This window comes from Notechis scutatus, chromosome 2, assembly GCF_049901735.1.
Source record: "Notechis scutatus isolate UNSWTSFEM ecotype Mainland chromosome 2, rNotScu1.2, whole genome shotgun sequence".
Taxonomy (NCBI): Eukaryota; Metazoa; Chordata; class Lepidosauria; order Squamata; family Elapidae; genus Notechis; species Notechis scutatus.
Window position 1 is genome coordinate 119,384,592 of NC_142010.1, and position 26,568 is coordinate 119,411,159.

Consider the following 26,568-nt stretch of genomic DNA (forward strand, 5'->3'; position numbering starts at 1 on the left):
TGTCAACAAATATTACTTTCTTGCTCACTATTATCTCTATTTAGGCCCTCATTTGGGAAATATGGGTGCTTATTTTAAAAGTATAAGAGTTTTGTCATTGTAAAATATGCACATAAGTATATGAAATACACCTGGAGCATGAAGAGAACAAGGATATTGATATGATCAGCTAGCAAATGAGTTAATTCAGAATGGAGAAATGGATACTGTAAAGCAGGGATCCCCAACCTTTTCGACGCCTGCCCGGTTCCGACATCAGCTGGGCGCCGCCCGGTGCAGCGTCAACTGGGCGCCGCCATCTTTTATGACGAAGGCTTCCGGTGGCGTCACGGGCGCTGTGTTCGTCAAAGATGGCGGCGCTTACGCTTCTGGTGAGCTTTTTCGGGTAGAAATGGCTTTCTACCCGGAAAAGCTCACCGAGCGCTAGCGCCGCCATCTTTTATGAAACAGCGCCGGTGAGCTTTCTACCCGGAAAAGCTCACCAGAAGCGCTTTTTACCAAAAAGATGGCGGCGCCCAGCAACCAGCGGCCCGGTAAGGCTTGTTCAGCGCCCGGTACCGGTCCGCGGACGTTGGACCCCTGCTGTAAAGTAGAACTTTCCAAACAGTGATACCAATATTTTGTTTATTTTTAGAAGAAACTTGACAGATCTCTGATCACTGTGAGAGTCAGTGTTAAAGAATCTAATGTCTTGAGTTGAGGTGGCTAATTATCAGTTTGAAGTTGGCCTAAATTTGTCTATGTTTGTTTTTCTGTACCACCATTGGCCTGTTAAGACAATCTCCTCCAATTGGCTGCCCCCCAGAAATGATACTATGCTGGCAGGGGATGTTGGGAGCAGAATTTCAAGAAGTTACACCACATTGGGGGAAGTTTGCCTGAGTGTTTTATAGTAGGCCACAGATGCCTATCTGGAGCATGATATTCAGGATCTTCCACAATGAGATATCCTTACATATACAGAAGAGGCCAAGTGTCAACAATCCCATATATTGCCAAATGTTCCCATGGCATTTCTAGATAGTTGTGCACTGGAGCAGCTAACTAATCAAGCATATATTTGAGCTTTTCATAATTCTCTCCAATGTCTATAAATGCTAACTAATCAAGCATATATTTGAGCTTTTCATAATTCTCTCCAATGTCTATAAATGCTAAGGTGAAACTATCCAGGGCAAATGATGTAACAATAAGATACACCAGCATGGAGCAAGGGGGCATGTCTTACAGGTTTCTCACTGTTGGTTAGTGCTACTGGAAATTGTACTTCATTCGGAGACTCACAGGTTTCCCAAAACACAGTTACTTGCTTGTTAGGTTGAATGGTTGTCACCCCAATGCATCCACTGTGGAATTTTACACAGTGTTAAATTGCAATTATCATTACTCCCAGGCAGGGTGCTGGTTGGGAGTGACTCCCTTTCCCAGTATATTTTATGGAGTGAGGGACGCTGTCTGTTCAAACATGATCTTGTCCTTTAAGAAAAGGGTGTTTTCCTATCATTCTAGAAACAAATATAAAAGTACAGAGAGCCCAGATGCTTTAATAAAGTAATGGTGGTGGGAACCTTTAAAAAACTATAGGAAAAGATACTGTCTCCCCAAGTACTGTTGATACTGTGGTAGATAGTTCTTTGAATGTAATGAATTAGCACATTGAGAAAAAGAGAAGGTAATTACTGTCTCCCCAGCTTATAATTTTCTGTGGCCAAAACAAAAAGGAATTTTATCCCTCCTTCTTGGAAAAAAAGTGTCTGTTAATGCTGAAAAGGAAACCTATCCACTGGGAACCATAATCATCTACCAGGACTTTACATGTCAATCTTTCAAGGTAACATTTATAAAGCAACAGATGGACACCATATAGATTGCGAAGCTACTCCTTTCCCCTTTGCCCCTGTCATTCAATCCTAGAGAAAAGTAGATGTTATCTTTCTCTTCTCATTTTCTAAAGTTTAAATACAGTAATTATTAATAGAAAGAGAATAATACAAAAATAATAATACAAGCATTTTTCTAACACTCATGGGGAGGAAGATTCACCAGCTCCACATCTCCAGCTAGCAGAATTCAAGATAAATTTAGGGGGCTTGGTTGGGGGTGGCAGTGGAGGAATGGGCAACTAGCAGCCATTCTGCCTTTCAAAAGCTGTTACTCTACCTATTGAGAGAATCAGCTCTGGAAAGAATAATATGATGTGCAACTGGTAGGTATTGGTTAGGGGGCAAATCGAATTCAAATCATGGCTTGCGTTACAGTTTAGAGGGCAAGCCCAATTCAGACTTCCAGTTTGGATGTGATAATAAATTACAGTTTGCCAGAAACCAAGAAGTACATACTGTAATGAAGCAGAGATAAGGGGAAGCATTAGTCATTAAGGGCTAAGTAATTCTATGACGGGATTTATGCATTATTCTAAACCAATTATGCGATTTGTATGGCTTTAGCCGAGTATGTTGTGTAAATGTAACACTGTGGTTTGTAAGCCATGGTTTATGGCCTCTTGGCTCTGGTGAATAGAAGGTCTGCTAGACCAATCACATTGCTGACTCATATTCAGACTGCTCTTTTCTCTCACCACAGCCCAACTCAGATGTGCTAGAAGAGAGCTTATTTTCCTATTTTTGTATGAATTTTGGCTTCATGGGGTATAGATTCATGTGGATGCTTTCTGATCTATTGACTAATTACAGCTTATTGTTATTTTTTGTCTCTTTTAGATTGAGAATTTCAATGTGTTTTCCTGGTAGAGACATTTAAAGCTAAGTTTGCTAGTTCCCATTAAGAGTAAATGGAGGAGAAAAGAGTACAAATGTTATCACTTTTATTGAATGTACTTTTTATGTAGAAAAAAAATAAGAGAAAGTAAAGCACCAAAGGAAATGAAAACTTTATGCAGGCATGACAACATTCACGCCTCTTCTTCCTTTTCGTCCTATGGGGGGGAAAAGAATTATTTTTTCAGCAGTTTTTTTAATAATCATAATGGCCTATCAAAAAGAAATACCATGCTGCTTCTGCTTTTTCTGCAGAGACCCTGGGAAAATCCCCAAAAAAGTCTGCAGGAAAATTCCCCACCCCGTTTTCCTACTGATCATTCTTTACTGTCTCCAGCTCCATTCTCAGGTGGAGAGAGAGAGAGAGAGACTTTTGGCTTCATGCAAGGAAAGCAGCAGAAGCAGCAGAAGTCTTTCTTTCTCTCCCCCAAACTCCGCCAGAAATGAGTCTTTCCCTGTGCAGCCTCTTGGAGCAGGATACCTTGCAGGATCCCAAAGACTCATTTCTGGCGGAGTTTGTGGGAGAGAAGGAAAGACTTCTGCTGCTTTCCTTGCGTGCAACCAAAAGCAGAAGCAGCCCTGGGAATATCCCCCAAAAAGTCTGCAGGAAAATCCCCCACCCCATTTTCCTACCGATCGTTCTTTATTTGGGATTGCAGGATACCCCCCCTCTCCCTCCCTCCCTCCCCCTCCCCTCTCCCTCTCCCTGAGAACGGAGCTGAAAAGCAGGTTAGGAATGTGGCTGCCTTGGAGGGGATGTGGGGGTGTGAGGGACCTCTCTCTCTCTCTCTCTCTCTGTATGAGAGAGAGAGAGAGAGTGATAGAGAGAGAGAGAACATCACCGCTAGCCCTCCGAGGTTAGATCGGATCTCTCTCTCTATCTTTCCCACCAATGTCAGCAAGTCATCGTCAATCAAAATTCATATTAGTGGTCCGCGGGATTTAAAATTATGAGTTTGGTGGTCTCTGAGGTCCAAAAGGTTGGCAATCCCTGTTCTATTCTATTCTATTCTATTCTGTTCTGTTCTGTTCTATTCTATTCTATTCTATTCTATTCTATTCTATTCTATTCTATTCTATTCTATTCTATTCTATTCTATTCTATTCTATTCTATTCTATTCTATTCTATTCTATTCCATTCCATTCCATTCCATTCCATTCCATTCCATTCCATTCCATTCTCATTCTGGAGATTTGAAACATAATGATCAGAATCTATAATCTGTCTCAACATAGTGCCCTTCAGAAGATTCTCAGTTATTGGAAGACTGATTCTTCACAAAATGTGAAAAAGGATACCAACCTTAGGAAACATTATTTCATTGTCATCTTCTTCAATCTCCCACTCCTAAAACATAAAGAACTTTCAATACATGAAGTAACATGAAACTGACATTTTTCTTCATATACAGCACTTTGGTATCTCTGAGGTCCCAGGAACCACACTGCCTACAGGAGTACCTTCACCCACATGAATTTGCTCAAATTTTAAGACTGCAGTTCCTCCTCTTTGATCCCCAGTTAAATTAGACCTGTTTGGTGAGACCTAAAGAACACATTACCCAGATTGCAGAACTAACTCTTTGGGAAATCCAGCCAATCCATTATTTGGTGCTTTTAATGTGGCATGGATTAAAAAAAAAAACTTCAAAAGATGCCATCCATAAACAAATGAACAAAGAAATAATCAAATATAAAGTATTTCCAGTTTTGCTGAGAGAGATGAAGTTTTAGCTGATACATATTGATGCTTTTTATAAATTTTATAAATCCTTTGACATTGAGGGACCATCTTCTCTCACAGTTGCCAAAATCATCATTGTAAGCCATTCATGCTTGCAGCACAGGAAGATGGCTACTGGAAACCTGTTTTTTTTTTTTTTTTTCTGAGTGCATCCTAATTTTAGAATTCGGTCCAAAGGGAGATTTGCTTGATGATATCATGCTATATTTTGCTAACGGACAAAATACATCCTGTTCTTCTGAGCTTTAAAGTGATTTGTTGTGTGATTTTAATTACATAATGATTTAATAATAATAATTTAATAATTTATAAATATGTATGTCACCCCAAGTCCCAATTACAACAATCAAACAAAGAAAAAAGATGGCAACTGTGATGAAGCAATAGATCACATGGATTATATCTCACCCACTGTTCTTGCCGTTGGATTTCTGTTCTATTATTAATTTTAGATTGTTTCACAAATCTGTAGAAAGTTTGTTTGATCTTATGATTTTTCTTACTTATTTTAACTTTTTAATTTTCATACTGCTGTTCACTACTAAATTTTTCTGCTTCTTCATGCCCAAGATGTTATTTTTATTACTGTTTTAACCATTTGCCCAAAGGAGAAATAAGTGGAAATGCTTGTAGGTTGGCTATGAATCTTTACGAGGAATGAATGATCCCCTAGAAAATACCAACATTCTGAGCTACAATCCTTGCACAAGTAGGTTATTCCTCTGATGCAGAGGGCATGCTCCAACACAATCTACAGGCAGTCCTTGACTTACAACACTAATTGAGTGCGGAATTAGGGTCATAAGTTGTGCTGGTTAGCAGGGCATCATGTGATTGACCAAATTTTTGTAGGATCATTGACTAAATCACCACTGTGGTAACTAACACTGTGATCATTAAGCAAATGCCACTGTCATTACGCAAATCCCTTGTCTTTAGTGTTTCTTTGATCAGAAACTGGAAGTAAATGCTGGGTTTTAGTAAAAAAAAAATCCTATAGTAAATCATGGTCACATGATTGTGCGATGCTGCAAATAGCTATAAAGGTGGGCTGGTTGCCGGGTGCCCAAAAATGTAATCACATAATAGTGGGGGAACTTTGAATAGTAGGGGTATTTTGAATAAGTGCCTTATATTTGGTCTGTTGGAACTTCAAATGGTTATTAAGAAACCAATCATAAGTCGAGGACCACCTGTATACAAATCCTCATCTTTCCTCAAGAAAATAATTAAATAGTTATCATAACTATAACTTTCTTTAGAGGTCTACCTTTTGTTTTTGGAAAATTCTCCTGTATCATACAATAATCTACAGTTTTGGGAAACAGTGTTTCTCATCTTCGTTCTGAGATGGGATTAAGTACATTATAAGTACCACCCAACAAACATTTGTAAGACTCTCCATCCTTTCTTGGTGTTTTGTTTTGTACCCATTACATCGGCCACTCAGAAAGGCCTCCTTTCCCCACATCCCACTGAGCTTTCTGTTACCAGTCGCACAATTACCTTTTCCACTTTTACTTTGGTTTGAGCTCGCTCCCGGCGCCGGAGTTCTCCTTCAATTACATCAAAGAACTCTTCACGGACTCGTTTCATAACTTCCTGAGGCTTTTCTTCCTCAGCCTCTTCTTTAGCATCTTCATCCTTGCCTTCCAGCTTGGTTTTCTCCTTGAGACGCATTTCACGGTGGCGTGCCTCCAGAATCTTCTCTCGCTTCGTCTCCCGCTCAAACATCTGAGATGCACATTAAGTGTTACAGGTGAAAGGCATGCTGCCCATAGTTATTGTGGTAGCAACACTCTTTATTCTACACAGTACCAACAGCAGCTAGATGGTGGAAAAATTGCCTGTCCCAATAATATATTACTGAATTTATTCCACCACCAGCAGCACTCTACCGATGAAAGGGATCTGTTGCTCATTTACTGGCTCATAAAGCAATAATTTGATGAAACACTATTGCTTGTATACAGTGGCTTAGCTCTTTTGAAGGATAGTATTAACAGACTGCCTTTGCCGGTTTATGTAAATGAAAGTAAAGGCTTCCTCAGACTGAACTTGATACCTGATTGCTACATAGCCCCTTTCCCCACCTTGGGACCAAGATGAAAATGTTGTTTCTATTAATCAGGTCCAACTCTGGTTAGTGATTTTTTTTGAGATCCAGTCCATATTGACTAGGAACGATCATATGTTGTAGCACTTGTGCTAACAAGAATACTTTTTTAAAAGGATATAGAGAACGAAGATAGAAAACTAAAATTCAACCCAGAGAAGGAACAATCTCACTTCAGTTCTCAGAGGTTTGCTTGCCTGGCACCTTGCCCATTTGTGACAAGCAGGAGATACTCACTGCTGAGACCAGGTTCTTCTCATTCCGTTGCAAAGTACAGAGGCCAGAAGAAAATTCCAGAAGTGTTACTGTGCCCAGCTTGGATCCACAGCCAATGAAACGCCCATTATCCTGCAAACGCAGACTGAAGAGAGCTTCATCGCAAACCTGGCGGGGGAAGACCAATTCAGGAGACAAAAAAAATATCCATGTTAATTCTTTCGCATTTTTAAGACAACATGTAGTCTTAACATAAAATATATGTAATCCTCATAGAAGGAGCCATTTCGGCCATTGAGACCAACTTCCTACTCAGTGAAGGAATTCTAATTAAAGTTATCCAGTCTGTGTTTGGAGATATCCAGGGAGGGACAATTCACCACTTTCTTTGGTAACTTGACATTCAACTAGAATTTGACTTTCTGTTAACTTTGGACTTTTGTGCACTGAGTACTAGGATACAATCTCAACCTGTTTTGAAGACCTCGGATCTTATTCTAATTCAATTGTCAAACAAAAGGAATGTCCCCCATATCTTTCTGATATAAAGTTGATTTTTATATTGTCTTTTGATAGTAAGATGAGTGGCATATACACTTAATAAATAAAATAAATAAAAATAAGGAAGAAAAAAACAGATTTATAAATTGGCATTTCTATTTCAGCAGTGATTATTATTCTTTGCAAACAGTTTTTACACTGAAACTTTAAAGCACACACACCCTTACTAAAATATGGATCAGGGCTAGTTTCAGCTATGATGATGCACACTGGGCTGCAAAATTTCCAGGATCTAATTTCACTTAAGACCGGAAGTTTAGTCTTTCGAGCTTTCACACTTGTACTGGAGTCAATCTTCAGAGTCTGAAAGTTTGGAAGACTACACCTTGAGTCCTGGTGATTGACCAAGATAGGATTCTACAACATTTTCCTGGTACCCAGATGTTTGCCTTCATTCGTGCAAAATTTCACCTCAGTGAGAAAGTGGCAAATTGTGTGATTGACATGCTAGTACAGCAGCATCAAAACAACTGTAGTGGGTATGAATCCCTACAGAGCTAGCAAAGTGACCTCAGTAGTATGAGTTGATACATCAAAACGGAGAAATCTTGTGATTAATGCAACTTGAGAGAGAAGAGAGAAGATCTTACAAGAAAAAGATTGGGATACAGAAACTCGCGGGGCAAGGCATGTGTGGTTTTCCATTTCCCTAAATTACCTTCAAGTGGAGTGTAGGATCATTTTGTTTGAAAAGAAAGTCCCAAACATCAAGGGTCCCATCCATCTTACTAGTGAAGAAGACTGCTGGTCGAGTTGTGCTCCAACACCCATCTGTGAGATAAGCCATATGGTATCTGCCGAAAATATATTGTTTATTTTTTTCTGTGCTCATCTCCCTGTGAAGATCCTACTTTGAAAGATGGCCTAGAAATACTCTAAATAAATAATTGTTTGTTCTCTTCTGTTACAAAGGATTCATTTAAGATAGCTGCAATATGAAAGTCCTTTTGTACAAAGTACATGAATCCTACTTGTAAATGTTGAGGTCTGAGCTTGAAATACCTGCATATTGTCCTTGTCTTACAACAGTTCATTTAGTGACCATTTGAAGTTACAAAGGCACTGAAAAAAGTGACTTATGGCCGTTTGTCACACTAAATGACTGTTGCAGGATCCCCATGGCCATGTGATTAAAATTCAGACACTTGACAACGTACTCATGATGTTTGCAGTGTCTCAGGATTATTTGATCATCTTTTGTGACCTTTTGACAAGCAAAATTCACTTAACAAATGTCTTGCTTAGCAACAGAAATTTTGGATTAAATTGTGGTCATAGGTTGAGCATTACCAGAGGTGGTATTCAGCAGGTTCTGGCCAGTTCTGGAGAACCGGTAGCGGAAATTTTGAGTAGTTCGGAGAACCGGCAAATACCACCTCTGACTAGAGATTTTACAGTCTCCTTTCCCTGCCACGTCCACCAAGCCAGTAGTGAAAAAATGTGAATCCCACCACTGAGCATTACCTGTACCAAATACTTTTTATAGACATTTCTTTATTTCTAATATTTATAGCCCTCCTTAATCCTAAGAGACCTGTGGTATGTAATGGCAAGATAAAATATACAAAAGGGTAACGTGTAAAAGCCAAAAAGCACATTTAAACAGGATAGTTTTAACTTGTTTATAAGGTGACCAACCGTCCTCCTTTAGGGAGGACAGTCCTCCTTTTGTAAGTTCTGTCCTCCCTCGAAAAGTGTCGTCCTACATGTCCTCCTTTTTGATATTTGAAGACTAATCTGTAAATCTCTGTATTTGATCAATGCCAAGCCGATCCGCTGTGCGTGATGTGAAGTATTTGTATTTGACATGACGATTCGTCAAGGCTCAGTACAGTGCGGCGAGACGCGATTATGTGACACATGCGCTCCACACAGGAGAACTGTTTTGAGACAGTGCCGCGTGTAACAGTTCACCGCGTGCAAGTGACTTTGTTTTTTTTCTTCAATTTATTTGTGTCTTCCTTCTCATTGTAAAAAAGTTGGTCACCTTATTGTTTATAAAATGCATGCAGGTTTGGTGTCATCTGCTCTCCCAGGAGAAAAGAGGAAGATGTTCTATTAATTCATCTTTTCATCTAACCAACCATATATGGTATGTGGATATGTGGATCATATATGTGTGTGGATATGAGAAAAGAGAAAGAATGAGCAGAACATGCTAAATAACAATCAACCAATAAATTATGTAATACCAAATGAGGGCAGGAGGCAGAGAGGTTTGGATAAAAGAATGGGCACACCATTACTGCTACCATAGTTCTTCCTAACTGGAAGTGTTGAAATTTATATAAAACAATAGCCTTCCATAGGTTTTCAGTAAACGAAAACATTCCTGATGGAATAGTTATAAAAGTTCTTAATCCAACGTATTTCAATGTCTGTATCCTGAGCTTCAGTTGAAGAAATCAGCAAAATGGTTAGCTTTGATTTGGAAGGAAGGCATTCCCCCCCACCCCTCATCCTCAGCCTGATTTCTAAACAGAGGATTGAAAAATGGTTGCCATAGGAATAGGCTTCAGTCAACCTATGAGACAATGGACCAGTATGAAGAAGATACAAAGTTGGAGATGGCTCTGAGCCCAGAATGTACTCTGATTAAAAAAAAAAAAAAAAAGGATTATATGACTATTGCCCAGACAAAAGGGAAGCTGTTTTGGGACAGTGAAAGAAACAAAACGATACGATTTTTTTTATCTCCCAACCTACTATCTGCTAACATAGGACCTTATGTTTAGTTACTGTAATACAGGATGAGTGGGTAGGAGTAATGAAAAAGCAGAATGTATCAGAAATAGAAAGAAATTAGGGAAAGTGAGACATAGAAATTATCTCTTCTTTACCAGCTCTTTTCTCACTCCAATTAATGTGTTAATTATTTTTGCAGATTTCACTTCGTTATTGTAACACATGCTTGTGATTTTTACCTAAGGAAGCATTTCTTTATTTAAATTTAACTTGGCAGATAGAATCCATCTGTTTAATTGCCAGTCTCGCTGTTCCGTTTCCTACCCATGCAGAATTTGCAAGTGAAACTCAAAATTGGCTATTTTATTTTTAAATAGTTTCTTCATTTGCTACATGGATTAAAGTGGATACTTTGCTTTGAACCTCCACGTAATGCCTCCAGAATATGCCTTCTTCCCTTTAAATAGGAATGCATGTGAGACAAAGTTATGCCATCAGACCTGGAAACCCCAAGGGACTGGGAACTAATGAAGTGGCTGTATTACTATGGACATCCTCCATTTGTTATTCCCATTTAAGTGTTTTTAAGTGCTTTTAATATTTATTGATGATACTTATTTTAAATTCTGTTTTAGTTCTGTTGTATGCTGCACAGAATCACGTGGATGTGAGATGGGCAGCTCTATACATCGGATAAATAAATAAAATATAAGAACTACTTCACTTTGTTCTCCAGTGCAAGCAGTTTCCCACTTTATTTTCCATTTAACATCACATTACATTTTATATGAAACATATTCACGTATGAAGATGCTGATAAAACCTTTGTGGTTAAAAATGTATATGTTTTTGAGAATGAATTTCAGTCCATTTTATCAGATGGGCTGTGATTCACAAAAGCCTATGCGATAATAAAATGTTAAGACCTCTTTGATATGCTTTTAAAAAGTATGTGAAACAAATATTTTATCTGCCTTTTACTTTCTGTTATCAGTAGTATTGGCAGTGTCTAGGAAGAGGGCCTTTTCTGTTGCTGCACCTGCATTGTGTGTGGATATTGCCCTCAGAAGTGAGGAAAGCTCCCAGTTTCTTGGCCTTCTGCAAAGGGGTCAAAACCTGGCTGTGTAACCATAGGGCTGGTTGGCCCCATGGGAACATTTCTCCCTGTGCACCTGTATTAACAACTGCTAATTCCCCCACCTTGGAGTTCTTCATCTTTTAAATTTTGTAAAAAAAATTATTTTATAATTAAAAAAATAATCCTAAATTATTCTGATTGTAATGTATAATTTTACTGATTAAATTGTACACCACCAAGAGCCCTTCTCTTAGGAAGATGGGCTGTTAAGAAATATGAACTATAAATAAATTAAATTAAAAATAATGGCCTTCATGGAGTTACCTACTTAGTCCACATGATGCATGATTCTTTGCTCTCTTCTGACCAAATGCGTGCTGTCCAATCCCCAACAGTCAAAAAGTTCTTGGGGTAGAAAGGATTTCTTGACAGAGAATAGATGGGGCCGTGATGGCCACTGAATGTGCAGACAATTTTTTCAGCAGGTGTCTTTGCCTTGCGGTTACAAGAAATTACAATCCCTTGCTCTGTTCCCACCATGAATTTGGTTGGCTGTGGAAGGTCAATGAAAAATTATGATTACTTACATATTTGGAACTTCTATTTGCTTGACAAATAAAACTTCCTAAAAAAGGAACGATCTACCCATTTAGTCTGCTCTCCTGCGATGCATATGGAGAAGAAAGACAGGGGTAGTAGTATTTTCAGAAACAGCACTGCAGTATTTATTAACAAAGATCTAGACATGGCACTCACAATATTCAAAATGATCTATGATTTTATTTTAACTGGTCATCATGTGGTGTACAAACAGGATGTACACATAATTAACCCCTGCGTTTATGTTATGTTCTCACCTGCATTGGCCACAATATTTTGATGCTTTCACAATAGGGTAAAGCAATAACCATTTAATATGAAAGATAAGCTCTGTGATATTGAAAATACAAGTATACTTTTCAAAGAATAATATGAAATAGAGTTCATACTTTGAAAGCAAAAATGATTCGAGAAATTATATCTGTTACCCTAAACAGGCAGCTTATAATTCTGCAGCAAAGCATGCATTGGGTGTGTGCCTGTGTTAATATTTTTTCAATGCAGGAGAAAAGAAACCTTCTTTTGTATGAACTTACTTCATTTCAAAGCTCTGATGTTAGATCTGGAGCATGCACGTGTGTATGTGTGCTCATCCATTTGTGTAAGTTGTGTGCGTGTGTGTATTTGACAGAGAGAAAGAAAGAAAGAGAGAATAAGACCACAAGTGTGATGGACAGAGATGTCCTTATCAATTTAGCCACCCTACTGTTTTCTCAGAAAACTACAGTCACATAGATTAGGGACCTGCTTGACCATGTAAGAAAAAATATGTTTATCAAGACTTGTTCCTACTGGCTATAGAGATAAGGCCACAGCAATTAGCTCCCTGGTAAGTTATCACTGGTTTCCCTTTCCACACCTCAAGTAGCAGTCTCTTGGAAATAAGCAATAGGTTGCCAGTGAGATGCTATTAAAATAAATTGTATGTCTAACTGCATGTTTTTAAATTGATATTTCATTCGTTCTCCATGTTACCTAAATACTTTTGCTGCTATGAATTTCATCTCCAAAAGGCATTTCCCTCTTATACAGATAGCCTTCAACTTGCAAGTATTGGTTTGCAAAGTTACACTTACAACTGGTCCTCACACTTAAGAATGTCACAGGACCCCCCACAGTATGTGATTAAAAATTAGGATGTTTGGCAACTGGCATGTACTGGTATTTATAATGGTTGCCGTGTCCTGGGTTTATTATATTTTATATATTATATTTCTAGAAAAAAGGAAAACAGCACAAAATTTCTGAATTATAGAATTACAGGTAGTCCTCAACTTACAATGATGATTGAGCCCAAAATTTAGGCTGCTAATTGAGAAATTTGTTAAGTGAGTTTTGCCCCATTTTATAACACTTCTTGCCAAATCTGTTAAGTGAATTGCAACAGTTGTTAAATTAGTAGCATGGTTGTTAAGTGAATCTGGTTTCCCCATTGAATTTTCTTGTCAGAAGGCCGCAAAAGGTGATCATATGATTCCAGGTCACTGCAACCGTCATAAATGTGAGTCTGTTGTCAAGCAGACAAATGTAAATCACGTGACCATGGGGATGCTACAATGGCTCATTCTTTATTATGAACACAATGTTCCTTATTAGGAAATCATGATTTTCCATGACTTGCTACCAGTTTATATAATTTTATTTTCTTCTGATGACATCTTAATTCAATTTTTTTTTAAAGGAAAAAAGAATACAGCTTTCATTTATTGCAATTTCACTCAAGGATGATGTATATCTTTCCTGTTCTAGTCACCTATGCTTTTACTACAACCTAGGAATTATGATGATGGATGTTCTACTGGCATCCAAAGCCTAAGAACTGATGAAAGAATTCAGAGGAAATGTATAAAATATCCAGCAAATACTTACCATTGTTGGCTCAAACTCCAATGCAATGGCTCCTAAAGCATTTTCTAGGATGCCTTTTCTACTGATGTCCATAACAAGTGTCTCAGTGGGCTCAGATAGTTTACGTATGTCCCACCACAAAACCTGGCCAAAGAAAAATGCATGTTAACTGCTATTAGATTTCCTGAATTGGTTTATGTGGGTAGTTTAAACTGAGGTGGCAACAATGTGATTGCATGGGATTGTTTGCTATCCTGTACCTATCCATTGATTTACTCAATTTTACCGTCTGGACCTAGCTTGGAAGATGAAATTATTGTAGGCTATTGTTTTTAAGATCGGTTTAATTATTTTCTATATGACTATCGTCATAGATATAGCTATACTTAAATTCACATTTTTAGCAGTCTAAACTTTAAGGAACATCGACTGTATAAAACTATATCCTAAAATGTCCAACGTGGCTTTATACCTCACAATTACTCTAGAGTATTTTGTGTCCTTAGCAATTACCCTAGTCTTTACTTTAAATCTAAATTCTGCCATCACTCTCCCAACTCAGAGCTTTATGTGAAAATTTAATGTTCCATAGCTAAATAAATATGTGATGGATAAAGACACAGACACTTTATTTACTGCTCTTGGTGTTACAAATCAGCTAGATTCTCCTAGATACTGGTATTGTAGGTAACTTATCAAATGTCGAATATCAAATTATCATCAGATGCTGGAATCAAATTAACAACAAATGCCATTTGTCACTGAGTTAGCCAAGACTGTAATGAATAATAAGCACACAATCTATTTTTAAAATAACAGAGCGAAGAGTCAAACCATTGCAAACCAAAGTGCTCTTATTTCTCTGAGCTCTGAAACAGTGGTTACATCTATTTTCTGATGCAAAAACTACCAATTACATTATAAGTAATTGTGACAAGCCACATGATCTATGCCTAGCTTTCTTCATTGTAACCTGTCCATCAGTGGAGCCTGAGAAGCAATCAGTTCCTGTTTTTGACTGAAGCCAGATAGCATTATACACAGGATCTCGATGACTAAGCTCAACTGCAGTTAATTCCACGGGTAGTGATCCTTTCCGGGTGTCCCAGTAAGCTGAGGGATAATGAAAGAAAATTGAGAAACATTATTAGTGTTACATTTTTATTTATTCATTGCAATTGTTTCTAAATAAAAATAATTGAAAATGGCTTACAAATGCAACTAAAATTACAATAAATAGCAATAGACTTATATACCACTTTATAGTGCTTTATAGCCCTCTCTAAGTGGTTTACAGAGTCAGCATATTGCCGTCAACAATCTGGATCCTGATTTTACTGACCTAGGAAGGATGGAAGGCTGGTGTCAATCTTGACCAATGAGAATCAAACTCCTGGCAGTGAGCAGTAAGTTAGCCTGCAGTACTGCATTCTAACCACTGTGCCACCACATTTCCTCAAAGACAGAAAAGTCTTGGAGGTATCCTCTTCACACAGCTTTGGTGGAAATAGCCCGATGGATCAGTAGCAGGGTTGATGACATTAAGAGCTCAGCTGAGCAGACTCCAGAAATGATCTTCACCTTTCTTCTCTACTACCCACTCTCAATCCTGTTACTTATTTATTTCTTAAATTTACATGCCACCCATCTCGCCAAGAAGCAACTTGAGGTGGCTTACAACCAAATAAACCAAGATGAAACTGTAAATATTACAATAATAAATATCAATGTTAATATTTTAAATTAACAAAGATGGTAAGGAAGAGAGCAGTATGTAAAGAAAGCAGTATTAAAGCTGCTCTTCAGCTGTCTGCCCGTAAAATTTTAAATTAATATTTTATATTATCTGGTTATTTCAAAATATGTATGTCAAAACATGGAATGAAGTTAAAAAAATGTATGTCAAGATGGAACAAATACAATTGTCCCTGTTAGAGAGAATTTATGGGATCAAGATGAATAGTTTACCTAGAATGTTACTGTTGTTTCAGACAATATCTGTTTAGATAACTGATGTACCATTTAACCAATGGCAGAAGGATATATCTATATTTGAATGGCAGAGAAGAAAATCCCTGAGTTAAATATAAGGTACAACAAGATGCAAAGAAGATGATTTTAAAATTTCTGCATTAGATAATTCCCCTTTTCTGACGCATATAGGCTGGGTTTCCGCAGATGCAGTATTGAAATACTTTTGCTTCCTGCAGCTTATATATACATTGGCAAGTGTAAGCGACAGAAATCCTTCTCATTGGACTATTACTGATTGTGTGGGGAAATCCAAGAAGAATGAAGTAGAATCATTTCTCTGTTTCTCATGGCAACAATAACTCTATAAAATATGACTGCAGTTGAACATGGCAAATAAACCATTATAGGAGGCACCTTTAAGTCAAAAGCCACATGTAAGTAAAGAATTGGATCAGAATAGATACATCAAATAGGGCCATTTCATCCAGTTTTCAGCAATTCATCAACTAAGAGTAAAATTACTTTTTCTTTACATTCATTATCAGATTTCCCTTACCAATCTGTCCATTGTAACATCCTCCAATTAGGATATGTGAATCTTTGGGGTTGTACTCTAAGCAAACCAAAGGTGAAGAAGGCTGGAAAACCATATCTGGTTTATTGGGAATTTCTGTCAAAAGGGAGAAAAAAGATTTGATATATAAAAGAAAAGAAACAAGCATAAGCATAGTTGCCTCTTTGTTTGCAATTCTCATGAAATGAGGCACATTTCTCACATTTCATCTTTCCTTCCTAGGTGTTATAGGCAGTCACCTCCGTTCCCCAGTCTGCTTGCACAAGAAAATAGGGAAAAATGAATGTGCTTCAAAAGGCAGAAAAGAAAGGATGAGACTGGTTTACTTATAGCTTATTAAATGAATTTTTACAGTACAGGTAGTCCTCGACTTACGACTACAACAGAGCCCAAATTTTCAGTTGCTAAGCAAGGCAGTTGTTAGGTAACTTTTGCCCCATTTTATGACTTTTCTTGCCACAGGTGTTAAGCGGATCACTGTAGTTGTCAAGTTAGTAACATAATTATTAAGTGAATCTGGCTTCCCCATTGACTTTGCTAGGAGTGTAGCGGCTCACGTGGTTAGGACGCTGGGTTGGAGGTTACCAAGTCTGTGTTCGAGACCCAATTGTTGCTGTGTGGCGGGGTGAGCTCCTGTCACTTGCTCCAGCTCCTTGATGGGGACATGAAAGGAGCCCTCACTGGCACCCCCCAGAAAACAGTGATGTCACCAGCTAATCTTTTCAACCCAGAAGTGCCTTAAATGGTACCTCCAACATGAATGGGATGGAGATTGACTTTGCTTGTCACAAAAGGTGATCACATGATCCTGGGACACTGCAACCAAGATAAATGTATGTTAGTGGCCAAATGCCTGAATTTTGATCACGTGAACACGGGGATGTTGCAGTGGTCATAAGTGTGAAAAATGATTGTAAGTATCTTTTTTCAGTGTTGTTGTAACTTTGGATGATGACTAAACAAGTGGTTGTAAGTCAAGGACTACCTGTATACAGCCATAAAACCTTTATCTGGTGGAGAAATAACATGCATTTCTGTACAAGCGAAAGAAGAACCTAATATGGAAATCGGGATATCAGCCTCTAAACAGGCCTGTTAAAAAAGCTGCCTTTTTCCAATGGAGCTGTGAAAGAGGGATGAAATGATCCAATCCCTCCTTGACTCTCCTATTGCTTTCTGGAGCATTGATTACGAAGAAATATTTCCTCCTGTCTGCTTTCTTTACAACAGGTAGGGTGACCATAACAAGAAGACAGTATTCATTCCTGGTAGTGAAGGAATGGATCAGTCAATTAAAAAAATAAAAAAGCTGTATAAATTTTTTTAATGCTGTATACAAATCATAACTGCAGTGTTTTCACCACTTACCAAGGTCCCATATATATGAGTCATAGGACATATCTTTTGAACTCCGTTGGAACTCAAGGTTGGAATAAGCTACAGCCAACTTCCGGCTTCGGTCAGGGTGCCAAGAGAGATGAGTGGCAGTTCTTTTAATCGGGTTTGGGTCCCTTTGATATAAAAGCCCAATAAATACACATTTAAGGTGCACTGCTCTGCTAAAATGGCTTACACTGTGACATTTGTCCGAGAAATGTGTTCCACATACATTTGTCATAGCAGATCATGCTTTAAAAAGATCCCCAAGAATACATTCAGTGGGGGAAAAATACTTAAAAATGTCCTTTTTAAAATCCCAGATGCCTACAAATCCTTACATTGAAAAGTGATTATTTAATTACTTTAAGACCACATGATTGAACTTAGCATGATGCTGTATAAAATAAGAATATTGATGTATTTCTTTCAATACTTTCTATATGCTGCCAACAACTCTTTTTTGTAGTCTATATTGAATAAATATATATATATGAGATTTTCTATTGCAATAAATTAGCACAAATAGGTACCAATATAGAAATTTTCAAAAAGCAGTAAGAAAAAACATTACCAACTGAGTTTAGGATAATTATCTTGAACAAGGGAACTTTCCTTAGGAGATTATAGTACAAAACAGATGAATTATAGTTTCAATCAATCAATCAATCAATTAAGCATAGAACAGCTGAAGTACAGCTTATCCAAAGCTTCTGCTCTGCATTCTAGGAGCCAAATTAAAATAATGCAGAATTATCCCACTATATGTGTCAATTAGTCTTTCATTTCAATACAAAAATATAACTAGATCCATACTCTCATTTCTGGCAATCAAATGCCAATATGAAGTTCTCAAGCAAGAAGTACCCTTGTACCCTCATTTTCTTTTGCAACCAATATTAAAAAGTATGGCCTGTCCTACTTAGAGGTAATACCTAAACAATTTGACCAGTAGGCTATTATTTTTCTAAAAATTTGTATAATCAATGTGGTTTTATTGATTATCACTATTAAATGATCTGTTTAATATGCTACCATCTGTTCTGTCTATTCTGTCTACATTTCATTTTCTTCTGGCCTCATTCATAATCCATCTGGGTGGCAACAATTAGCTGACCTTGACTGATTTGGAAAAGCTAACCAGGGTCATATCTAGTAGTATTTGGAGGATAAATCATCAGGAATGCCCAGGTGGACTGGGAAATTGGAAAAAAAAACATGAAAGAAGGCAGTAGGTGTTCTATATCATTGCTAAGAGAATGACACAGACTAATTCATCCGGTCAGCAGGAAATAAGCTCAGTTTGAGGAAAGGTTTATCTCTCACTGTTCACAATTTCTTCCATCTCTCATACATTATGCTGTCTGTTTGTATCTATAAATAAATCAGTCTGCAATCTGTGAGAGCTCCATGCATCTATAAAAACTGAGCTCACAAATGCTTGTGCTACTGTTTGTTCATCTGTATGGGTTCATTTTTTTGGTTACAGTAGATTATTAGCATGGGTCTCTAATCTTTAAAAAGAAATACCAGAGATTCTTCAACTTTATTTAGCTCTGTATAGAAAGTTGGAAGGAGGATGAATGTAGAATCAGCCTTCAGTCTGCATTTTATATCTTCCTTGGTTGCTTTGAATTATTTGCTAGTAACAAGGATTTCCAACCTCACATGTCCTTACGGCATGGGATTCTGCTTTCAGACTATCAGAAAACAATAAATTTGAAGTAACTTGCATTCTACAAATACAGTCTATTAGATAATTTAGTATGATCAGTGTCCACTACACATACAGTTTGCTGCTTTTTTCATATCAGCAGCTATAACAACCATTCTAGCAACAGCTTCTCTGATTGGATTAAAGCAAAATTTGAAAACATGTTTTTAGCCGTTACCTGAAAAGATTAATAGTTTTTGCTGATGGTGGCTCTTCAGTAACTGCTGCTGTCTCCTCCTCCTCAAAATACTCCTCATAGATATTGATGGCATTATTCTGTTTGATGCAGTGATCCATCAACTATTTTTAACAAAGCAACAGAATCAATCAATGGATGACCATGTAATTATTTGGTAAATGTAAGAGGAACAAAGATGGAAAAGAAGAAAAAATAAGAAAGGCAATATTCAAGTTTTTTTTAAACAGACCAATATATAACTAAATGGCATCAAAGATGCTTACGGTGCCAAGTTGTGTAATGACATTGATATAATTCTCATCCTTTTCCACTTTTTTCCGGAAACGAATGGTCTGTTCCATTTCCAGTGGGTTGACATCTTTTGGCCAGCCACCTTCCAAGTGGTTAATACCTCGGGTTTCCATTTCAAACCTTTCTGTGTTAACCTAATATGGAAGAAAGTCAAGGCTATCTTTGGATTGGGGTTATTTGTTTTCATATTTCATCATGAGAAGCTTCAGATCTAAAATTATTATCAATTGTGTTAGCTAATACCACTAACATACTGTATATCACCAGCACTTTTGCTTCCTTTTTTGAAGTATATACACACACAGCAAAGCTTTACAATGATAGTCATAAACATTGCAGCACAAATAGCACGTCTTGATGGCTGATTGGATTTTCCATTCATCATACCTGGGAAAGGAACAGCAGTGTATAAAGAATGAATTATTAAAATGTGAAAATAATAGCTACAACCATACAATGCATTGCAAAAATATAAAAACATTTATTTACCAATGATTATAAAAACTGCCTTTCATCTTACTTACTATTATACATACTAATAATCTATAGGCAGGTTTGTACCCAGAAATGGCTGTTTATTTTTGGAACCTGACCTTCTAAAATTATATACAGAAACTGTTCACAGAGGCTTTAGCCTAGAGTGTGTCAAATAAAGATTATTTCTATAATTTCCTGTCTGAGATTCTTTCATAAGATCTGGCACAACTTATATAAATGCCAAGTATGCATTCGGCTACAGAACTAGGGGTTCTCTCCAGAGATATGTAATGTACATGGCTATGGACAGCCACATGAATGAAAGGAATCTAATGAAGAAAACAAATAATCAGTTCCTCCAAGTGAACATGTACTGCATACATACTGTACGTTGTACAGCTTTTCTAAGAGGAATTTTATTTGTTTCTCTGTGTTTTTTGTACAGTATCAATGAGCTGGTTAGGTCTATGATCAGACCAGAATCATCTTGCTTCTCAGATTTTAGTAGTTTCATAGTGCATTAAAGTCCTGCACTATGTACATTTGAAAATAAAATAAGGGACAATACAACAAATCCTCTCATCTTTAAATGCCATGAAACCATAGTCAGCTGTAAGAATTTATGTGGTAAGGACTGAAAATACCACCTTTGATTGGATTTAATCTTTTCTATGACTGCATAAAACTTAATGGTATGAAAGTAAACTTTGTCCTTGCTTCTTTATTTTTTTCTGTTATAGATGTGCAGTATGCAATGACTGTGCTTAACTATTAATGCTAGAAGAGGAAATATGAAAGCAATGAAATCTTTTGTGGTTGCTTTTGTTCAAACTTGGGATGATAATGTAGTTTTTTTGTGGTAACTTATTAACACGGGAAACCACAATTGTTTAAAGGCTAAAGAGGGGGACAATATATTTTTTCTTAATTATTATAGTTCAAGCAGCAGTGGTCTTAAAAGAGAAACTCAACTATATTTTACAGAGAAGACAAAGCAGTTTGGTCTAATGGTTAAGGCATCAGGCTAGGAGGCTGTGAATTCTATTCTTACCCTAGACTTTGAAAGCCAGTTGGGTGACTTTGGGCCAATTACTCTCTCAGCCCAATGCTCCTCGCATGGTTGTTGTGGGTAAAAAAGGAGAAAAAAGGAGTATAAGGCATGTTCACTACCTTGAGTTGTTTATAAAAATAATTAAGTTGGATAAAATAAATAAATAATATCTATATTATGGGTGCCTGTTAATATATGGCAGATAAATTCAGCAAATGAAGTTCTCAGTTCGGTGTTAGAATAAGCTACATATCTTGAATGTATTTTGACCATTTTCTGTTTTAAAAGACATTCTTAAAGAAGAAAGAAGGCTAAGAATTTTCTGGTCCTATCCTTTAAATAATCCTTTTGCTTAAAAACAACAACAACCCACATTGTACTGTCGGCAGAGTTTACAATACATAAAAATCACCTTTTTACATGGAGAAAATCTATATTAGGGGTATCAAACTCACATCATCACGTTTTTGTCATGTGATGTATCGTGACTTTTTCCACCTTTGCTAAACCGGGGGTGGGCATGGCCAACGCGTGATGCATCCGGCCCACAGCTCACGAGTTTGACACCCCTGATCTATGCAGTCACTAGGAATTGAAAACAACTCGATAGGATATAATCAATCGATTTTACATACATGGGTGAACAATAACCTTATATTTCTTGGTTATACAAAGTAGGCAGATGAGATTAGCCATGGATCTTGTCAGAGATTTCCTTTGAGACAGAAACAAATATACCGTAGATATTATTCATTCAAGATCAAGCAATTTACCTCATGTTCTGACATGTCACCAGCACATTGCACTCCAGTATCAATGGGGTCTTTTTCGATAAAATTTGTTGCTAACTCTGGATCTGGCTGAATGTCCACATTGATCTCTGCTCCTCGATCGGAAAAGCTGCATTGTCGACCAAATTCACTGCGCTTCTTCAAATAAACATAGACAATCTCCATGCTGCTCACTTCAAATGAAAGAAATAAGTTAAGCTGTTTTTTTGGTATTATTTGGATAATTTTCTACCCCAAAAGTTGTGAATTACTGAGGTACAGGAAGCTTGGCCTCAGGTTATGGCAAAAGCTGCATCAGATATGAGGGAGATCAGTATAGCGCGTTATCTTGACAATTTTTGTAAAACTATTTGAAATGGTCACCACTCTGAGTATCTTCATCCAAGACAACATTTCTGTTAAAGGAACTTTGTATTTTCCCAGCAGTCAAACTACAATATTTTGTTACTAGAAAACAACCGGAGAACCAATTAATCTAGCAATTTCCAAGGGAAAGAGTAAGTTATTTGTAGATCTCACTTGGATAGTGATTATGACTTCATTGGCAAATAATGATGCAATATCTCCTTTAATACTTACAAGAAGCTTGGGAAATTAAGAATTTTAATAACTGAGCAAGTGTATTTTTTAGACTAATATAAAAAAAGAGGCAGAGCAGAAATAACTAAAGCAACTTAAATCTTCTAATATTTCAACGAGATACCAAATGTAGGGAACAGTATGGCAGAACTTGGGGACAGAGTGAAAAGAGGGATCAGCCTAGAATCCCTATGTAGCCACAAGTGAACTAAGTTCACACACACCCCCCCCCCCCTTACAGTGCATGCGTGGACTTAGACTTTTGCACCTGACAACAAAGGAAGAAACAGCGAAAAGGAATAATACTTTTTTGTCCTGGAGAAGAGCAAATCAAACTAAAAGTCCTGGAAAGAAAAGTTTCAAATTTAGACAGGTTTCTTAAAACCAAGCTTTTCAGAGAGGATCACTAGTTTTCCTCTGTTAGCAATGGTAACAACCTACTTTGGAACTGTTACCAAAATAATTATATGGATGTGTCCATAATCCAGGAGAAAAGTAAACTTGAAGATTCATTATAGTTCTACATACTACACAGTTACTAAAACTTCCACACTCTCCTGTTTATTATGCCATAACTTTTGGTGGATAATTTCATGAGATGAAATTCCATTATTACATGTGACAGACTGTGACCTTCAGAAGATTATGTCATACTAAAAGTGTTAATATTTAAGAGCCACAATACTGTATTTGGGTACTGAAATCTGTTGTCTAGTTGATACAAACGTAGTGTATAGGATACAAAGCTAAACAATACTTTTAAAATGCTTCTTGAGATGTGGTATTCAAAAAGTCTAACTTCAAAGACCTTTGTCATATACCGGTAAGCTAAAATTCTTGAAGTTCCGGAATTATTTTGTCAAAATAATTATATCATACATATCATGCTCACCAGTGGATAAACTTTAAAAATGAAATATAAAAATACATAAATAAAAATAATAAAATTATATCTATAAACATAGTTTAGTTTATCAAATTCATCGATTCTCAAATATTGTGAGGAAGAAATACTTTATCATTATCTGAATGCAACCTCCCAAGGGAAAGAAAAAAAGATAAACATTGTATGGATGTGTGTTTGTGTGTATGTATGTATTAATATGCAACAGATAGAAAGTAAGTAAATACTGTATTTTAAAAATTATGATGTGACTAAATAATAAATTCGGTCCATGCCACTTCTTGTATGTCATCTGAAAACATGGAAATCACAAAACAAGAGGGCCTCTTTCTGCTTAATATGAAGTGAATATTTACATGACGTTTTTCTACCCCAAGGGCTTCTCATATGATTGGGATGATCTATATGAAACATTATTTCAGGTATCATGCTCTCAAAATGTTTAATACTTGTAATTCAATGCCAAAATCTTTAATTCAATTTGCTAGCAAATGGCACTCATTTCTTACCAATAGTCAAGAAGATTTACACATGGCATTAAAACCATGCTGCTTCATTTGCCTTAGTTATGGCTTCAAAGCCATTGCATAAAGGCAATTTCATATAGTGTACTGTTCAGTAATTGAGAACAATACGATATTTGAATTTGCAGAGGCTTTAGGTCCCTATATTTTCAGCTCTTGGAGCTTTTCAATATCATGCTGCCAAAATACTAAATAATGCAATTTCTTACCAATTCCAGCAGGAAATGCAATAAAATTAGGCCCCCAACTTCCATCCTTTGCCCACTCTCAAGTGACATCATAACATCACTTACTGCTAATGCAGTGAGTGTCAGTTGGCAAAGTAGTTTCAAAGAAAACCTCATATGCCCCTTCTTTTGACTACTTTAAATACATTTGAGGGCCAAAGGATAGGGGAAAGTGTCAAAAATAGTTTAACAGTTGGAGAGAGGTATGATTGTACTGAAGAAAGATTAGGATGTTTTTATAAAAATCTTATTGTAATCATAATATCCTGTTTCCAGCTATGATCTGTCAGACAGATATCTTGGGAAATATACAAAATGCCAATGATGCAATGGCTCTGTTTTTGTTCACCATCATCTGATGTTGTGAGGTATATTTCTTCAGCATGAAGAGTGATGATTCATATACTGTAATAGGCAACGAAAGCTATTTTGAATTTGGGGTATTTGGTGAACTCTGATAAAAGAACAGCAGAACAAGAAATGGAGGGATTAGAGAATTGGTCCTGGAAATAAAAAATGACTGAAGGCTACTGAAGAAAAAAAAAATCAAAAGAGTAGAGAAATAATTTGTTGGGGGGGGGGGTTCCCCCCAGAATTTTAATCACTGTAATTGTTAAATGCTTGACTCAATTTTGAGATGGGCAACTATATGAATCATATATATTTCTTCCTGGATTGTTTTTCTTAATTATTGTGGGTACTATAAGATACTGTCATGATGCAATGATCTTAAAGCTATAGTTAATGTGAATAATAATAAATAAATCTTACAAGATTGAATCTAGGTTGGCCACCGGGACAAGAGGTTTTACTCTTCCATAAATCTTAATATGACTTTAAACTGAATTCTGTTTATTTTGTTTGTCGAAGGCTAGAGTTTATTATCCTTGAAAGATGTAAAGGACAAAAACAGTAGCCCCACCCCACCACTAAGCATGTACAGAATCCATATCCTTCCATCATATGGAAAGTGGAGTCAGCATCCTGGGATCAATTTTCGGCAGGAACAACATCGGATTCTGGAGATCACCCCAGCTAGCAAAAACCCTGGAAGGAGGGGAGTTTTCGCCTGTGGCGGTTCGAGGAAGGAACCCAGTGGGAGAGGCAACGAAGAGGCAAGAGCTTGTTCCCTTCTCCTCCGGGATCAAACCCTCCATCAACTCCCGCCACCCCGGTTCCCGCCTCCTTACCCCTCTCTGCTCCCAAACAGTCCAATATTCCACCTTGGGGAGGTAAAGCGTTTACTCGTCTCCTAGCAACGGGTCCTTGGTGTCACGTGGCAGCGACAATTCATTTTCTTAGAAGCAGGGAGAAACCATCTGCGAAGCCTGGTTTTTTTTTGGGGGGGGGAATGAACCAAGCGGAAGAGAAACAATACATCACATTTCCCTTCCCCCGACGCCCAAATCAATCCTCTCTTGAAATGTGGCCATTGGGAGAATAGAGGTTTCCCAGATTCGATAGGCAAGAAGTAATGTCTTCTGAGTAAGTGCAGAGTGCGTTAGAATGGGAAAATGCCCAATCAGATTAAAAAAAAAATACAGATATTTTGCAGTATTACCTTCAGCTTAGTTCCCAGTCTTACTGCAAATATTAGGACGACCACCAGTATACAGACTTTTTGTCTCACTTTCGTTTTTTTGTCTTTGCCCGGGTTATTGCAGCCCGGCAGTTTTTTTTATTACAAGTTTTATTCTTTCCCCCTTCCGTCTCACAGAAGTATGGAAGGGAAAAACGATGCCAGCGAAGCGGCGACACAAGAGAGAGCAACGCTGTGCAAAACTCACGATTAGCACAACCTTCTTACCTTTACAAAATTTATTAAGGGCGAAAAATTTTTATTTATTTATTTGATTTGTCAATTGCTTACAAGATAATAGGTATAAGTATAAACATAGTTATGAATACATGGATACACATAAGAAAAATAAAAGAAACAATAGGACAGGGACGGTAGGCATCTTGGTGCGCTTATGGACACGCCTATGGTAAGGCAAGCTTATGCATGCCCCCTACAGACCTCTTAGGAAAGGGGTGAGGTCAATAATAGACAGTCTAAGGTTAAAGTTTTTGGGGTTTGGGGAAGAAACCACAGAGTCAGGTAGAGTATTCCAAACATTGACCACTCTGTTGCTGAAGTCGTATTTTCTGCAGTCAAGTTTGGTGCGGTTAACCTTGAGTTTGTATCTATTGTTTGCTCTTGTGTTGTTATGGTTGAAGCTGAAGTATTCATTGACAGGTAGGACATTGCAATGTATGA

General features: G+C 37.3%; 1 protein-coding gene across 1 annotated transcript; it reads right to left on the reverse strand.

Annotated features, from left to right (window-relative positions):
• Positions 1 to 2,815: 2,815 nt before the first annotated feature.
• Positions 2,816 to 25,568, reverse strand: DNAI2 (dynein axonemal intermediate chain 2). The gene is made up of 14 exons (XM_026675818.2): positions 25,499 to 25,568; positions 22,057 to 22,247; positions 19,728 to 19,889; positions 19,444 to 19,565; positions 17,543 to 17,685; positions 16,157 to 16,270; positions 14,600 to 14,739; positions 13,648 to 13,770; positions 11,507 to 11,730; positions 8,074 to 8,209; positions 6,876 to 7,022; positions 6,029 to 6,256; positions 4,082 to 4,126; positions 2,816 to 2,935 (listed from the first exon to the last, which is right to left on the reverse strand). Exons 2-14 carry the CDS (start codon positions 22,237 to 22,239, stop codon positions 2,912 to 2,914), a joined length of 1,791 nt encoding a protein of 596 aa, XP_026531603.1. The 5' UTR covers positions 22,240 to 22,247; positions 25,499 to 25,568; the 3' UTR covers positions 2,816 to 2,911.
• Positions 25,569 to 26,568: the final 1,000 nt, after the last annotated feature.